Here is an 18,267-nt window from a genome sequence, read left to right on the forward strand (position 1 = left end):
CACTGTATATCATTAAACATCGAAAAAAAGCAAAATACGCTCATTAAAAAAAAGCAAAATACGCTCATTAAAAAAAAATTGGAACATATAGAGGAATATAAAGCAGTGGAAACAAAGTTAGAAATGTTGGAAGGTGGAACCGCCGGGCGCGGTGGCTCACGCCTGTAATCCCAGCACTTTGGGAGGCCGAGGCGGGCGGATCACAAGGTCAGGAGATCGAGACCACGGTGAAACCCCGTCTCTACTAAAAATACAAAAAAAAATTAGCCGGGCGCGGTTGTGGGCGCCTGTAGTCCCAGCTACTCGGGAGGCTGAGGCAGGAGAATGGCGTGAACCTGGGAGGTGGAGCTTACAGTGAGCCGAGATTGCGCCACTGCACTCCAGCCTGGGCGACAGAGCGAGACTCCGTCTCAAAAAAAAAAAAAAAAAAAAAGTAAAAAAAAAAGAAATGTTGGAAGGTGGAAAAGTATACAAGTAAAATACCACCGTATAGATAAAATCATTATCATTTACATTTTGCCACATTTCCTTTCACTTCATTTTGGGCATTGAAAAATAGTAATGGGCCAGGCGCGGAGGCTCACGCCTATAATCCCAGCACTTTGGGAGACTGAGGCGGGTGGATCACCTGAGGTCAGGAGTTCAAGAACAGCCTGGCCAACATGGTGAAACCCCGTCTCTACTAAAAATACAAAAATTAGCCAGGCATGGTGGCGGGCGCTTGTAATCCCCGCTATTTGGGAGGCTGAGGCGGGAGAATCGCTTGAACCCAGGAGGCAGAGGTTGCAGTGAGCCGAGGTTGCCGCATTGCACTCAAGCCTGTGCGACAGAGACTCCATCTCAAAAAAAAAAAAAAAAAGTGATCATACTGAATAAGCAATTTGATGGATTACGTTTCCCAGTTAATATTTTAGCTTTAGCATGTCCTCATGTTGTTAGACACTTTGCAAGTGTTTATTTTTTTCACCAGTTAAAATCTTTTTCTGTTATAGGCAAGCACCACAGTGCGTGTAACCAACTCCAATGCCAATGCGGCCAGTCCCCTCATAGTTGCTGGCTACAATGTGTCTGGCTCTGTCCGAAGTGATGGGGAGCCCATGAAAGGGGTGAAGTTTCTTCTCTTTTCTTCCTTAGTAACTAAAGAGGTAAGCAAAGAAAAGAATAAAGGAGATGGTGTGAAGGGTAGGAGGGTGAGGGATTACAGACCAGAACATACTGTTTTAATAAATGCAGGTCTGGGTTGATTTATCATTTTAACACTTAAGAATATCATGTGTCTCAGGCCGGGTGTGATGGCTCAGGCCTGTAATCCCAGCACTTTGGGAGGCCAAGGCGGGTGGATCACTTGAGGTCAGGAGTTTTAGACCAGCCTGGCCAACATTATGAAACCCTGCCTCTACTAAAAATACAAAAAAATTTGCCGGCGTGTTGGCACATGCCTGTAGTCCCAGCTGCGCGGGAGGCTGAGGCAGCAGAATTGCTTAAACCCGGGAGGTGGAGGTTATAGTGAGCCGAGATCGTACCACTGCGCTCCAGCCTGGGTGACAGAGTGAGACTATCTCAAAAAAAAAAAAAAAAAACAAGAATATCATGTGTCTCTGTTGACTCACAAGACATTGCACATCTACACTGAGAGGCAGTGGTATGTGATGGAAGGTACAAAGGCTTTGAAATCAGACCTGGGTTTAAACAAATCTCAGGTTTAAACAAATGCCTCTTCCTAGCTGTGCGACCCTGGGCCAGTCACATTACCTTCCTGAGCCTCCGTTTCCTTATTTGGAGAATGGTGACCCATTATAAGGAAGGACAGTCATGTCATTTTTCCTGAGAAGACAGTGGCAGTTTTTAACTTTACAACTTGAATGTCAAGATTTTTGTTCCTTTTATCTGTATTAATGTGTCTTAGATTTCAGAAATACATATATTGACATGAAACTTACAGAAATTTTCCTATGATGTGGCTAATTGACGATGTTCAGAACATGTAAATGGAAAAGGAAGTCTTGTCTTTTTTTTCCCCCGGCATAGGATGTCCTGGGCTGCAATGTCTCACCAGTGCCTGGGTTCCAGCACCAAGACGAGAGTCTGGTGTATTTGTGCTACACGGTCTCCAGAGAAGATGGCTCGTTCTCCTTCTACTCCTTGCCAAGTGGGGGCTACACGGTGGTGAGTGAAGCAGATTTCCGTTCTGTCTATGTCTGGGACTCTCATGACACAGTAAAAGCCAATGCTGTTTGGGTGTTAAAGGAAAAGATGGTTGGCCTGCAGTTCTCTGTAAATGCTGTTAAGAAGTAACTTAAGATGAGACACTCACCCCTTAGTAATAGCTACCAAAAGGGCAAGGCTTCCTCTTTTCAAATCTGCAATAGTTATGATGAGCATTTCTCTTGGCTTGTCTTGAACCCCTTGTCATTTGTGGGCTGCTAGATCGAGTATTAATATTGCTGATTGATCATGTTCGTGGTTCTTAGTGATTAACAGACTCTTCCTTCCAGATTCCGTTCTATCGAGGGGAGAGGATTACCTTTGATGTGGCGCCTTCCAGACTTGACTTCACAGTGGAGCACGACAGCCTGAAAATCGAGGTAAGGCTTTCCTGTCTTCTGGAGGGACAGGTGTTTGAGTTCCCATCCCTAGGCACAGGTGTTGCAAACATGTTTAAAAAAAATCGATTATTTTTTCTGGAAGGGCTGTTGGAAAAAGTGCAATCTGGTATTATGTTCTTGCACATGATGTCCTTATTGTAGAGAACTGGATTCCTAGTTAAATCTCCCCATTCAGTGAAATATATTTATTGAGTGCCAGTGACATATATTTCAGGCACCATTCCAGGACTAGGGATACAGCTGTGACCAAAAGAGGCAAAAATTCTTGTCCCTGTGGACCTCATTTTTTTTTTTTTTGACAGGGTTTCACTGTGTGGCTCAGGCTGGAGCGCAGTGGTGCGGTCTCAGCTCACTGCAACCATTGCCTCCAGGGCTCAAGTGATCCTTCCACCTCAGCCTCTTGAGTAGTTGGGACCACAGGCGCGTACCAACATGCCCAGCTAATTTTTGTATTTTTTGTAGAGATGTGGTTTCACCATGTTGCCAAGGCTGTTCTCTAACTCCTGGGTTCAAGTGATCTGCCTGCCTCGGCTTCCCAAAGTGTTGGGATTATAGGTGTGAGCCGCTGCACCTGGATAGACTTCATGTTCTAATGATGGGAAGGGTCCATACATGTATAGATGAATAAGTTAGAAAGTACAGTAGAAGGTGATAAATGTTCTCTAGAAAAATAAAGGAAGAAAGGAGATCGTGCAGTATCAGGGTGGAGACAGGGGTTGCAGTTGTACATAGGGTGTTTTTGAGAAGTCCTCCCTGTGAAGGTGACATTTGAGCAACAACCTGAAGGGAAAGAACGAGAGAACCATACTTCACTCCTGCAGGAAGAGTGTGTAAGACTGGGGGAACAGCACATGCAAAGGTCCTGAGGCAGGAGTGTGCTGAAGAGTTCGGGGCACCCCAAGGAGGCCAGGGTGGCTGGAGTGGAGGGAATGAGCAAGGAAGGAGGAGGCAGAGAGAGGTTCAGGGAGGTGACAGGGCAGATTGTGCGGGGCCTGGTGGGCCACTTTGCCTATAACTCTGGGTGAGAATTGGTGCCACTGGAAGGTTCCTAGCAGAGGAGCGGCGTGATCCTTCTGGCAGCTGTGTTGAGGAGAGTTTGCAGGGTGTCAGGGTGGAAGTGGGGGACCAGTTGGGATGCCATGGCCATAAACCAGGTGAGAACTGGCAGAGCTTGGACCGTGGTGGTAGGAATGGGCAGTGTGATACGTGGCTTAATAAACTGGCTAGACCCTTACATAGATGGTAAATGTAGTTTTCATCTCACTTATGTCTTCTTTCGTTACAGAAGTAGAAAATGGTTACTGTAGAAAATTGGCTAGCTAGAGCAAATCCCAAAAGAAAATAACAGCCTCTCCTAAGTGGACCACCCAGTGTTAGAATTATTGAAGAAATTATATTTTAATCATTTTCTTTTTATATTACATTGGAAAGTACTGTGTTAAAATAGCTTAAACTGGCAGGAGCGGGCTTTTAGGTCATATGCACAGTGGGGTGCAGACTCTGCTTTTTAAGTTTCAGTGATGTGTTTGACCGTTCCGCTGTACAGTGGAGGGGAAAGAGAAGGGTGAGAAGATGAAGCCTTTATTTTGCTTCATGTGGCTTGGAGAGAAGGATGGGGGCCGGTGAGAATAGACAGCTCTTCCCAGATTACAGCCAAATACAGATTTTGAAAATGATGAATGGAATTTCAGGGAATGGGGCCCTGTAAGTTCCCTGAGGTCAAGAACCGTTAAGTGTCTTATTCTTTACTGTTTTCCTAACATGTGATTCAGCACCTGGCACATAGTAGGTGCCCAGTAAAAATATTTGTTGAGTACATATGTGAATTAATAAGTAGGTAATGGATGGAATGAAACGTGTCTTTTTGGAAAGATCAAGAAGGAATACCTGTCATGTGAGACCATCACTAAGAAACCATTGGCTGAAACAATAAAATAGAAATAAAAATAAGAAGGGCTACCGGCATAAAAAGGAAGTAATTTAATTATTTAAAGCTTCATCTCAGATGCTGTTGCACACGTGCATGCACACATTCACTCATTCATGAGTCAGTTATTGAGTGCCTGCTGTGTACCAGGTGACTAAGACAGAAAAGGTCCCTGTCTTCATGAGGTAACATGCTAGTGGGAGGGAGACAACTAAGAAATCGAACAAGGACATTTCAGATACTGGTAAGTTTGATGAAGATATTAAACTAGGTTAGCAGTGGTGACCTTGAGGATACACAGATCAGGGCTGGAACTCAGTAACTGCAGAGAAAGCACAGGTGTGCTGCTCACAGGCGAGTGGGGCACAGACACAGACACGGAGCACGGGACCACGTGTGAGTTAGTGATGGGGATGGAGGAGGGTGGTCTAGGTGGATTTCTTTTTTTTTCTTTTTTTCTTTTTTTTTTGAGACAGAGTCTTGCTGTGTCGCACAGGCTGGAGCGATCTCGGCTCACTGCAACCTCCGCCTCCCGAGTTCAAGTGATTCTCCTGCCTCAGCCTCCCGAGGAGCTGGGATTACAGGCTCCTGCCACCACACCTGACTAATTTTTGTATTTTTAGTGGAGACAGGGCTTCACCATGTTGGCCAGGCTGGTCTTGAACTCTTGACCTCAAGTGATCCGCCTGCCTTGGCCTCCCAAAGTGCTGGGATTACAGGCGTGAACCACTGCGCCCGGCCTAGGTGGATTTCATAAGGACCTGTGTTCAGGCCGTGGTGGAAAGACAGGAGGGGGCATGTAAGACCTTGCAAAGGTGGGATCCACAGGAGTGATGGATGCTGGAGGAGCAGGGAGGGGGCGTCCAAAGTGATGCTGGGGCGTGCATGGGAGACTGGAGGAAGACGTAGTTCACCAAAATGGGGGCATCTGGAGGGGAGGAGAGGGCACAGAGTTAAGGGTGGAGGGCTTTTAGAAGCCTGAGTCAGTGACCTTTTAACTAGGAAAGTAAGTCTCTAGACCTTTTCTGTTGTTTGACACTCAGCAGTGTGTTGGGAAGAGAACAGAGAAGACAGATGTGGGTAAAGTGAGAGGGAGCCCGGCTGGCACACAGGACTGGGGGACTGAGGGTTGGGAGGTGGGCGGCAGGAGCAGACACGGTAGGCGATGGCCGGCGCAGCAGAAGGCGGCTTCGTGGCTCTGGCACAGGAGCACCTTTGAGCACCTTCTTCCTGTTCTTTGTTTTCTAGCCCGTGTTCCACGTCATGGGATTCTCCGTCACTGGGAGGGTCTTGAACGGACCCGAAGGAGATGGTGTTCCAGAAGCAGTTGTCACCTTGAATAACCAAATCAAAGGTGAGCTGCTGGCCAGCGCTCTTTCTGGACCACAGAGAGAAATGGAAAGGAACCGATGACTATATGAAAACATGGCAGCTTTTGGTCTCAAGTATTCTGGTGTACATGTAAGGATACACAGCTGTTTTTGGCTTATCTTCTGTTCGTGTGTTTTTGTTTTACAGTTAAAACAAAAGCTGATGGCTCATTCCGCCTTGAGAACATAACCACAGGGACATACACCATCCACGCTCAGAAAGAGCACCTCTACTTTGAAACGGTCACCATCAAAATTGCACCGAACACACCTCAGCTGGCTGACATTATTGCAACAGGGTAAGCTTATTGTGTGGATTTGGAAGTGCCAGTGTTTATGCTGGCAGCCAGTGTAAAACAAAATGACCTGTGATCTGTGTGTCTTTGCTGAGCTTAAGAACTTAAGAAAGATTAGTACTTTTTTTTTTTTTTTTGAGAGACAGAGTCTTGCCCTGTTGCCCAGGCTATAGTGCGGTGGTGCCATCTTGACTCACTGCAACCTCTGCCTCCCAGGTTCAAGCAATTCTCCTGCCTCAGCTTCCCAAGTAGCTTTGACTACCGGCGTGCTCCACCACGCCCAGCTAATTTTTGTATTTTTTAGTAGAGACGGGGTTTCACTATATGTTGGCCAGGCTAGTCTCAAACTCCTAACCTCAGGCTATCCATCTGCTTCAGCCTCCCAAAGTGCTGGGATTACAGGTGTGAGCCACCACGCCCAGTCAAGAAAGATTAGTTGTAAATCTTACAAACTGAAGGTACTGACATGTTGGATGCTTACTGAAAAGTCCCTTGCTTCAAGTTAAAATGAGCTCGTGAAATTAAAAAATCTTTCATGTCTGACTTTCATGATCTTTCACAGGACCCCTCGGCTTAATCTCTGAAGATTTTAGAGGATGGTATTGTTGGTTGAGAAAGCTTATTGGAAGAGGCTTCAGGTCATTGGCATAGTTCTTCCTGCTTGTAGTTACTCATCGTACTATAAGTACAGGCAGGGACATCTTGTGGTTGAATTCGTGTGGTTTTACCATCATCTGAAGCAAGATTGTGTAGTGCCAAGAACTCGGGCTTTGGGGTCAGATCCCAGATTCACCTGCATGTCACCTGCAGAACAGCTTTAGACACGACAGGCGCTCCCAAAACAGTAGCTTCGAAGGAGAACGCAGGGTCCGCTTGGGAGAAGCGCGGCAAGAGCAAAGTCAGGCAGTCTCAAAGCAGCATGAGGTGGCTACGGGTGTAAAACTGCATGCTGCCGGAGCAGAATGTACTGGCAGGTGAAGGAGGTGATGAGGCCAACCCCATAGCACCTCCTCACACCCCACCAGGGCATAGGGGCTTTCTCCCACTGGGGCCAAGGGGCCATGAGCGGTTTTGAGCATCAAGATAACAAGCTTTGATCATTGTTTTCAGTAGGGCATTCTGAAAACAATGGCATGGGGGAGAGTGGCTTTGAAGCAGACAGGACTTGGGCACAGGAGGTCTGTAAGCAGAGGCAACAATGGCTTGCCTTGTAGGGAAGTCAAGGACAGATTGATGAGATACTTTAGGATGCCCAGCTTGAGAGCTGCGATGGCTGGGGACAGAAAGAGGAGCCAGTTAGGTGATGAGGTTCAGTTTTGGCCACGTTGGTCTAGGACCAGTAGGTGGAGCTCTTCAATAGGTGCTTGGATGGATGGTAAATCCTGAAGATTTGGCTGCAGGTGGCAGCCAGGACCTCAAATATGTACAGGTAGAATGAGAAGAACAGTAGGTCAAAAACAGAGTGCCAGGTGACCCAAGGGGGACCTAGGGAGTGTGAGGTCATAGGAGCTAAGAAAGCTAAGTTTGGGGTAGGAGGTAGTGTCCAACAGGGAGGTCCAGGGAGCTGAGCCCTGGTGAACAGTTTGCTGGCTTGATCACTGAGGAGGCCACGGTGACTCTTTTCTGTAGACAGATGGAGGCAGAGGTCAAGGAGTCCAGTGGTGAATGGAGGACAAGGAAGCAAATCACCCTCAGAAAGTAATTCTTGGATTTAAGTGCTTCCCACCTTCCATAAACACTTTGCGCAGTTACTCTAGATAAGGCACTGAGAAATGCTTCGTACCTAATAATTAATCAAACTAGTGTTCCAGAGATGGGGCTTTCACCCTACCAGGGAGACAGACTGAAGACAAATACATCTGTGGCCAGGCTTGGTGCCTCACACCTGTAATCCAACCCAGCACTTCGGGAGGCAGAGGCGGGTGGATTGCTTGAGCCCAGGAGTTTGAGACCTGCCTGGGCAACTTGGCAAAACACCATCTCTACCAAAAATACAAAAATTAGCTAGTCTCATAACCTGGTCTAACAATACATAAATAAAGAGATAAAAATTAACAAATAAAGTAACAAGATTTTAAAAAAAGACAATACATTTGTGATGCTAAATTATGGCAGGTGTTGTGCAGGGAAGAGACCAGGGTGCTACAAGAAGAGCTAATTTAGACTGGGAGCTCTGCAAGGCTCTCTGGGTTGCAGAGACCTTAGTAAAGACTGAAAGGTAGATAAAGAAGGACCTTGCCTAGCAGAGGAGCAGCATGCTCAGAGGCCTGCACAGGATAGGAAGGACCTGAAAGGCAGTCTGTCTCTGCAGCTGGAGGAGGTGGGTGCACGGTCAGGGAGCTCTGGGGCCTTGTAGCCCTACTTTGGGGTTGGGCTTTGCTCCCTAATGCAGTGGAAACCCGTTAAGAGTTGTCAGTTGGTTGGCCGGGTGTGGTGACTCACGCCTGTGATCCCAGCACTTTGGGAGGCTGAGGCAGGCGGATCACAAGGTCAGGAGTTCGAGACCAGCCTGGCCAGCATGGTGAAACCCGGTCTCTACTAAACAGACAAAAGGTTGGCGGGGCATGGTGGTGCACGCCTATTATAATCCCAGCAACTCGGGAGGCTGAGGCAGGAGAATTGCTTGAACCTGGGAGGCAGGGGTTGCAGTGAGCCGAGATTGTGCCATTGCACTCCAGCTTGGGCGACACGGTGAGACACCGTCTCAAGAAAAAAAATAGTTGTCAGTTGGCAAGGGAATGATAGGGATCATGGTACTTTAAAAAGTTTGTTTTTCTTCCTGGCTGCTGTGTGGAGAATGGATTGGAGGAAAGCCATAGTGTGAATGGAGAGGCCAGATATGAGGCGGTGGTGGTTGTCTGGAGGAGATATGGTGGTGGCTGGGCCCAGGCGACTGGCAGGCAAGGGAGCGAGGAGTAGATGGATATGGTAGGTCACATGGAGAACACACCCACAGGCCTGTGCTGTTGAGGTTTCAGGTTTCTTATTTGAGCCACTGGGTAGATGGAGGAGACACTGTTCACGGAGATGGAGGAAATATATTTATTTTCTCGTTTAAAGTAGAGTGTTTGGGTCAAAGAAAGAAAAACAGCATTTGTTGAACATTTTTGGAAAATCTCTTTTTTTTTTGGCCAACATAGTACATTTGCCTTTTTAGCACACTGATACTTCTTACTATTTCTTTTCCTTTTTATTTTTTTTGAGACAGAGTCTCCATTGCCCGGGCTGGAGTACAAAGTGGCACCATCTCAGCTCTCTGCAGCCTCCGCCTCTCGGGTTCAAGCGATTCTCCTGCCCCAGCCTCCTGAGTAGCTGGGATTACAAGCACGTTCCACCACACCTGGCTAATTCTTACATTTTTTAGTAGGGATGGGGTTTTGCCATGTTGGCTAGGCTGGTCTCGAACTCCTGACCTCGAGTGACCCACCCTCCTTGACTTCCCAAAGTGCTGGAATTATAGGCTGAGCCATGGTGCCTAATCTTCCTTTAAAACAAAAAAACCCAAAAAAACTCAATTTGAAAAACAAACTCTTTGGCTTCTGTCCAAATGACTGTGAAAATAGAGTTACCTCAATATCCACCAATATTACCTATTTTTGTCCATATAGATATTAAACCCTGTTGAAAGAATTTATTGATACAAATCAATTTTTAAGGGCTTCAGTATAACGGAACCTTTTTCTACCACCCTGTTGGTTTATTTTTCCAAACTAAGCCAGTATAGATTAGAGGCTTAGGGGAAATAGGCACTTCTTTTTAGTAAGAATATGAGCTAAAACAGAGCTTATGATTCAAATATTTACAACTTAGGGAGACAAAGAGATTTGATAGGAAATAGACAAGGCGATGGGTCCCCGGACAGGTACACAAATCAAGAGAATATGAAAGGTCCTTGGGAATGATTGTATCAGTGTTTGCTTTGCATCCTTTTATTCTGAAAGTTCACAGTAGGGGAATGTGAGAACCAAAATGCATATTCTAGGTCCGGGATTGGCACACTTCCTCTGTGGAGAGCCAGAGAATAAATATTTTAGACTTCATGAGCCATACGGTCTCTAGGACAACAGCTGAGATAGACAATTTGTAAATGAATGGGCAGAGTGCAACAAAACTACATTTTTTGACACCACAATTTGCATTTCATATAATTTTTACATGTCGTGAAATATCTTCCTTTTGATTTTTTTTTTTTTTTTTAATTTTAACCACTTAAGAGTGTAAAAATCTTTTTCTTGGCTTGCAATTCATACACAAACAGGAGGGGGGCCCTGACTTGGTCCTTGGGTCGTAGTTTGTTGACCCATGCTGGAGATAGTGAACTCATAGAGCTGGGCAGTCCCTTCACTCTGAAGGAATGACGGTATTTTTCATGATTCCTAGATTTCACATACACAATCTTCCACCATTCCATTGTGTTTTCCACTGTTTTTTATTTGAGGCAGAGTGGTGGTTCCAACATTTAATGTACCCCAATTGTCAGAATCCAACATTCTTGATTATCTTTATGTCAAAAGTAACTAATTTTTATCTAAAATGATTCTTGAAGAGCCTTTAAAATGAACGGTTGGAAAGACAACTGTGACCCCCAGCTAGGATGTACTATTACACTTTAACTCACCGTCTGCTTCAGAAATGAAGACCAGCACTCCAAGGATGATGGTCTTCGCAGAGGTGCCTTTCATGTGTTTTTCAAGGGATGCCTTGCAACACCTTACTCCTTATTTAGAATCTCAAATCTGAGTCATTACCTTAATAGGGATTTTCCGTTATAAGTTCCGTTTGTGGCTCCTACCTCCCAAGGAGTCCAATTTTAGCTCTGTATTTTTTAACTTAACTTAATTATCTTTTCTGTTCCAATAGCCCAGTTTGCTTTCATCCATGTATTATATATAATCACAAGCAAGGAAGACGTCTTTGATAATCCTGCTTCATTTGATGGCCTGGTTAATGCCACAGTTTCTTAGGCAGCTTAGAGCTCTTGCTTTTAAGGGCTAGCCCACATTCTCAGTCCAAGGCCGCTCCACTGTCAATGATCCAATTACCTGAAACGTTTTTTATTATCTACAGATTTTCTTAAAATTGCCTCTGCAGTGGAGGATTGCCAGATGTCACCCAGAACGCACAAACAGCCCCACTACGGGCCCCTGTTCTGTAGAAAAAGGTCCAGTCTTCTTTCTGAAGGTTGCTTTTTAAAACCAGAATCATCTGGAGTGCATTCTGTCTTTTCATTAAGATTAAACTATTCTCAGGAACAAGGGCTGGGAGAGGGCTGCGTCTTTTTTGGTTGATAAGAGCCTTTCCTGTTATAATCGAGTCCTCATGCTGGAATGAATGGTCTTCTCTTTGCAGGTTTAGTGTCTGTGGTCAGATATCAATCATTCGCTTCCCCGACACCGTCAAGCAGATGAGTAAATACAAAGTTGTCCTGTCATCTCAAGACAAGGACAAGTCTTTGGTCACCGTGGAGACGGATGCTCATGGATCATTTTGTTTTAAAGCAAAACCAGGGACTTACAAAGTTCAGGTGCGATGCATTGTTTTACATTTAAAATGTTTTGAGAAAAAGCAGTGATTTTTAGAAGGGTTATTAGCTAGAATGGGGTTAGAGAAGGAGCATTCCAGTTTCCAACTTCTTGTTTCTAAGTCTTTACAAGCCTGCACCAGTAGAGTAGAGCCAGATAGGCATCCAGCTACAAAATAATGCCGTCTGTCTCTCTTTTTCCTAGTCTTGGTGTTTATTAGTATCAGGCTGCCGGTCACTCCTCTACCTTCAGGCTTCTGGCTGCTGTAGAATATCGATGAGTCCAAGAGGAGACCAAAAATGAACTCTACTAATGGCAGCTCAAAAATGGCCATAGTGTGTGGCTTCTGGGACCCCAGGCCAAAATGGAGCTTCCCATTTCCTGCTTTGCCCTGACTTCAAGATGGCTGGGCAGGGACCATGCGACTTACCCATTCAAGCAGGCCGAGAAGGGGGAGACGCTCTGGCCTGTGGTCTCATCACCATGGTAAAGGCCCAAGCCACAGCTGGCCCAAGCAAGCAAGAGACAGAACAGAGCAGAGGTCAGCCCACCATGCCTTTCAGCGCAGTGGCCCTGCCCTTGGGGAGAGACTGTTTCTCTGGGCTCTCACCCATCAAATCAGCAGCTGCCCTTCCTCCCTGTGGAAGAGAAAGTAACACAAAGGGAGAGGGCCGGGAAGGTTCCCTGTTAGACTCTGCTCTCCTCTAGGGCAGAGTGGGGCCCCTCCCTCTGTGGGAAACCGGGTAGGAGATTGCGTTCTCCCTGCTTCCACAGAACAGCATGGCATGTGGGTTGACAGCTGCCTTTATTAGATGGTAGCTGGCTTCTTGTGAAGATGTCCACATTGACAAGCCTTTGGAAGCCCTTTCGGAAGCGTGATGGACTTTTCCAAGGAAGGGCAGTGTCATCTTTACTAGGGATGAAAGAGTTGGCCGCTGCTCCCTTCATCTGTTCCTCTTCTTAGCCCATGAAAGGCACACAGGACAATAGGAAGAAGAAAATGACTTAATTCTACCAAAGTGTCATCCACATAGTGTTGACAGGTTCAGAGCTTACAGTACGAGTGATCCGAAGCCGGTAAAAGAGACTGGTTTCTAGTATGTAAGTTAGGCAAGTCAGCTTTGTGTGCCTGTGGAGAATTAGGCCAGACAGACTTTTGTTCATACACGTGGGTCTGTTGAGGCTAATTTCTCATCTGGGTAGAACTGTGTTTCCTTCACATGAGTTATTCATGGATTTGTTGTGACTGTAAAATCGGCCTGGAAATGAACCTTTGGCCTTCAAAATCTCTTTAGCTGTGGGCCCAGATGAATGTTCTAGCGCCCTGTAGGTCAGGGGGAAGATCCCGCCGAATGCAGCCTCTAACATTCCATCCACGTTTCTGCAGGTGATGGTTCCTGAGGCAGAGACCAGAGCAGGGCTGACACTGAAACCCCAGATGTTTCCTCTTACTGTGACCGACAGGCCCGTGATGGATGTGGCCTTTGTACAGTTCTTGGCATCCGTTTCTGGGAAAGTCTCTTGTTTGGGTAAGATAACACTGGAAAGTAAGAACACGTAGTTTCAAAGAAGTCAGCAGGTAGGGGTGGGATTTGGGAAACTTTTCCTTTTGCCTTTGTTGTTTGCTGCTGACCACCTGCATGCGAGGGAGGCTTCTTGGGGTCAAGTGGACACGTGTGAGTTTGAAAGAAGCCCTCCCGCCACTGCCTCGTAGGAGTTCAGCAGTAGCAAGAAGCTATTACACAGGGTTAGGATTCGAACCTGTGATGAAGCTTGTGAGGGGTCACATGGGGCCCTCCCTTCTTTTTCCTGCAGACACCTGTGGTGACCTGCTGGTGACTCTGCAGTCCCTGAGCCGCCAGGGTGAGAAGCGGAGCCTCCAGCTCTCCGGCAAGGTCAACTCCATGACTTTCACCTTTGACAACGTGCTCCCTGGAAAATACAAAAGTAAGAATTGGAATGCAACATCCTGTGGCCCTCCCACACTTCTCGTCTTTGTAAACTTTCTAAAACCCAGGTCTCAAATTGTATCACAACCACGTACCTTTCCTTGTTTAAGTCGTCTTTGCCTCATGACCTTGACTGCATTATTTAGCGTTGGACAAGCCTGGAGGAGTCCAGGCCCTGAGCTGACCGCCACCTTGTCTGCACAGCCCACTGGCTGCTTCTGTTAAGGGAGGGTGCTCGATGTATGGCATTTTATTATTATTTTTTTTAATTTTTTTTTTTTTTGAGACGGTGTCTCGCTCTGTGGCCCAGGCTGGAGTGCAGTGGCCGGATCTCAGCTCACTGCAAGCTCCGCCTTCTGGGTTCACGCCATTCTCCTGCCTCAGCCTCCTGAGTAGCTGGGACTACAGGTGCCCGCCACCTCGCCTGGCTAGTTTTTTTTTTTTTTTGTATTTTGTAGTAGAGACGGGGTTTCACCGTGTTAGCCAGGATGGTCTCGATCTCCTGACCTCGTGATCTGCCCGTCTTGGCCTCCCAAAGTGCTGGGATTACAGGCTTGAGCCACCGCGCCCGGCCTGGCGTTTTATTTCTAAAGGCCAGAGAAAGGAAGTGTGAAATGGCTCCACTGATGTGTTCTACTAACTTAGCACCAGTACTGGTGCTGAGTACTGACCATGGCAAAGTACTTGACCTCCCCGAAACTCAGTTTTCCCATCTGTAAAATAGACATAATAGAACCTTTCTGCAGAATATAAGACTAAAGTTAAGTTTATAAAGCCCGTTGTGCAGAGAGCCAGCTAAGTAGCTAGTGCCCACAAATGTTACTTCCCTTTTCCTTGCCCTTCTCAACCACTTCTTGCCTGTATTTCTGCTTTTTCAGAAATCAGCTTGGAGCTGCTGGCAGTGGATAGCTTATAAAACAGACTGCTTTTTCTGGAATTATATTAATATTTTCTGTTATGGCAGGGCTTGGCAGACTCCAAAAACTGCCTATTTTTATAAGCGTACTTTCCTTAGAAGACAGCCTTGCCTGTTTGTTTATGGATTCTCTATGGCCGCTCCTGTGTAACAGCGGCCAAGTCAAGTGTTTGAGACCAATAAAGCATGTGGCCTGCAAAGCAGAAAAGAGTTACAGAAACAGTTTGTGGATCCCTGAATGCCTTACTTGCAGCCTGATCTTACAGGCCACATTGGATTTCTTTCTTGATGTAATGGACATTGGTTCCAGTTTTTCTTTGTCTTTTTGAAATTTAGCCTCGCTCTGTCACCCAGGCTGGAGTGCAGTGGCCGCGACCTTGGCTTACCGCAACCTCTCCGCCTTCTGGGTGCAGGAGATTCTCTTGCCTCAGTCTCCCGGGTAGCTGGGATTACAGGCGTGCACCACCATGCCTGGATAATTTTTGTATTTTTAGTAGAGATGGGGTTTTGCTATGTTGGTCAGGCTGGTCTTGAACTCCTGGCCTCAAGCCATCCACCTGCCTTGGCCTCCCAAAGTGCTGGAATTATAGACGTGAACCACCACGCTCGGTTCCAGGTTTTCTTTAGCAGTAATTTATTCCAAATACTGCTAGTTATAAATATATATATGTGTGTATATTTCTATCTTTATGTCTACATACACACCGCTTTTTAAAGTTAGTTAATTCATGATCATCGTTTCTGGTGGTGTGCAGGGAGGTGGTGTGCTCGACGCCCATGTGTCTGTTTTTGGTGTTTGCTTTTGCAGTAAGCATCATGCATGAGGATTGGTGCTGGAAGAACAAGAGCCTGGAGGTGGAAGTGCTGGAGGATGACGTGTCTGCAGTTGAGTTCAGGCAGACGGGCTACATGCTGAGATGTTCCCTGTCTCACGCCATCACTCTGGTATGTACGACTTACGGAGTCTCTTATTTGGAAAAACACTCGCCTTGTGGATATCAAGAAAGACTAACATGCCAGGAATATTGTAAACGTAGTCAAGTCAGATTTCCTTTTCTGCCTCTCTACTCGCCCACCTGTTAGGCAAGGCATAAGCAGGAAGCATTTATAATCTCTCAGTGGAAGGACCCCTGTATTTAGGAGACTTCCTTGTCCTGGCCACACATTAAATGTGACTGGTGATTCGGGGTGGCCTTTGGTATAGTACAGAGCACGCTGGCTTTATATTATTAGTAATAATAGGTTTGGGCAAATTCATTTACTTCATCTCAGCCTCAGTTTTCACCGAAAATTGAGATCTTAATACCTACTTCTCAGGGTTATGGCAGGGCTTAAGTGACCCTCTTAGGTATCAAAATGTCCTTGTTGTACACTGCTCTTGTTTATTAAGATGCTGCCAAGTGAGTTTCTCTGATATATATATTTGTGTTTTTTTTTGAGATGGAGTCTCGCTCTGTTGCCCAGGCTGGAGTGCAGTGGCACATCTTGGCTCACTGAAACCTCTGCCTCCCGGGTTCAAGTGATTCTCCTGCCTCAGCCTCCCGAGTAGCTGGGACTACAGGTGCGTGCCACCATGCCCAGCTAATTTTTTTTTTTGTATTTCACCGTGTTGGCCAGGCTGGTCTTGAACTCTTGACCTTAGGGGATCCACCCGCCTTGGCCTCCCAGAGTGCTGGGATTACAGGTGTGAGCCACTGTGCCCCACCTTCTCTGGTATATTTATTCCAGCGCAGAGGATGGAGCTGTAAACAGGATCTTAGTCTCTTGTTGACTGTTGTCTCTGTGGCCTGAAAGGCAGTGTGAAATGGGCTTCAGGAGCACCTATGTTGATCCCGTCATGAATTTTCTATAATGCTTTGATGTCGAGCAGTGGCAGATGTCATTGGCAGGTCTTAGTTTCTCTGTAGAGAAACTAGAAGAATTGAAACTGGTGTTTCATGTGCCAGCTTACTCCCCTAACTGCTTAATTACAAAAACTCAACGGGCTGATTTGTTATAGGAGATAAATATCCGGTTCATAATAAGTTTTAGATACTTAGGAAACATTTCCCTTCTAGCAGTGGAGTGAATTTCCAACTCCCTTGTAATAAGATCTTTTTTTCTTTTTTCTTTTTTTTTTTTTTTTGACACTTCCTTAACCTTTTCTTTATCTCCTCCCAGTCTCCCCTCAGTTGCCAGGCCCCAGCCACAGTGGTCCTCTCCAGTCCCACACCAAGCTCACTGCCTCCTCGGGGCCTTTGCACACACTCTCCCCTCTGCCTGGAATGCTATGTCTTCTCCAGAAACACGTGTCATTGGTTTTTCCTCCTCATTCAGGCTGTAGCCCTAGTGTTCAGAAGAGATGTGCCCTGAGGACCAGCGTGCTAAAGACCCCTAGGCAGGGATTGTTCTTCTCCTGCTTTCCTGTTTATTTTCACAGCTTCTTTACTGACCAGCTGAGATCACTAATTTATTTGTTGACGCATTGATTTTGTCTTCCTGTATTAGAACATAAGCCCCGTGAGAGCAGGAGCCATGGCCGTGCCTCCCAAGGCCCAGCCTTGTGTCTGTCACATAGCAGGCGCTCAATAAATATTAGTTGATTGAATGAAAAATAGCACACTTTCGTTGGAAGTTGTGGGAGGTGTTTAATTTTCCTGTGGCCCCCAACTGCTCTGATGATTAATGGGCAAAACAGATGACTGGTTTGGAAAGAGAAATATTATTAATCATCTTGGTGTCTCATCTCTCCTAGTAAGTCATTGTATTGGCTTTGCTCCCTTAGGAATTTTATCAGGATGGAAATGGACGTGAGAATGTGGGGATTTATAACCTCTCCAAAGGAGTCAACCGATTCTGCCTGTCCAAGCCTGGTAAGTTTGTGCCATGGATTAGAAAAATGGAAAGGCACCAGAGGATGGTTTTGAAGGCAGTTTTTTCTATCTTGGTTGTGTTTGCATCAAGCTTTCAATTTCAGTGTGTTCAGCCTGCTCTTGTTTTTCTGTCTGTCTCGGGTTTGAGTTGGGTAGAGACCACTGGGCCCTTCACCTCCAAATATATACCATTGGCCAATGACCTCTCTTTATAGTGCTGTTTTAAAATTTGCATCATTTCCCACTTTGCTTAAAATCTTTCAGTGGCTTCTGTCTCTTTTCTCGTTCTTTTTTTTTTTTTTTCCTTTTCCTTTTTTTTTTTTTTGAGATGGAGTCTTGGTCTGTCACCCAGGCTGGAGTGCAGTGGCTCGATCTCAGCTCACTGCAGCCTCTGCCTCCTGGGTTCAAGCGATTCTCCTGCCTCAGTGTCTCGAGTAGCTGGGATTACAGGTGCCCGCTACCACGTCCAGCTAATTTTTGTATTTTTAGTAGAGATGGGTTTCACCACTTGTCCAGGCTGGTCTCAAACTCCTGACATCAAGTGATCCACCCACCTCGGCCTCCCAAAGTGCTGGGATTACAGGTGTGAGCCACTGTACCCAGCCTTCTCTCTCTTTTATAATGGCTTTTTTTGGAGACAGAATTTGCACATCATAAAACTCACCTATTTAAGATGTACAATAAAACGATTTGTAGTAAATTTACCAAGTTGCACAACTATGGCCAGAATCCAGTTTTAGACCTGTTCGTCACCCACAGTGTAAGATCCTCTGTGCCTGTTGACAGTTAATCCCTGTTTTTCAGCCATGGCCAGCCACTGATCTATTTT

The 18,267-nt window shown here is 46.1% G+C and overlaps 1 protein-coding gene across 1 annotated transcript in view; it reads left to right on the forward strand.

Moving 5' to 3' along the window:
* Positions 1–18,267, forward strand: part of LOC105467714 (BOS complex subunit NOMO1) — a 63,728-nt gene that overhangs the window by 17,835 nt on the left and 27,626 nt on the right. Inside the window, exons 7-16 of the mRNA XM_011717374.2 lie at positions 993–1,145; positions 2,029–2,166; positions 2,496–2,585; positions 5,782–5,887; positions 6,052–6,202; positions 11,549–11,723; positions 13,109–13,250; positions 13,537–13,668; positions 15,395–15,531; positions 17,351–17,438. Of these exons, the coding sequence (XP_011715676.2) occupies positions 993–1,145; positions 2,029–2,166; positions 2,496–2,585; positions 5,782–5,887; positions 6,052–6,202; positions 11,549–11,723; positions 13,109–13,250; positions 13,537–13,668; positions 15,395–15,531; positions 17,351–17,438 (1,312 nt within the window). The remainder of the gene's footprint in view (positions 1–992; positions 1,146–2,028; positions 2,167–2,495; positions 2,586–5,781; positions 5,888–6,051; positions 6,203–11,548; positions 11,724–13,108; positions 13,251–13,536; positions 13,669–15,394; positions 15,532–17,350; positions 17,439–18,267) is intronic.

This window comes from Macaca nemestrina, chromosome 18, assembly GCF_043159975.1.
Source record: "Macaca nemestrina isolate mMacNem1 chromosome 18, mMacNem.hap1, whole genome shotgun sequence".
Classification (NCBI taxonomy): Eukaryota; Metazoa; Chordata; class Mammalia; order Primates; family Cercopithecidae; genus Macaca; species Macaca nemestrina.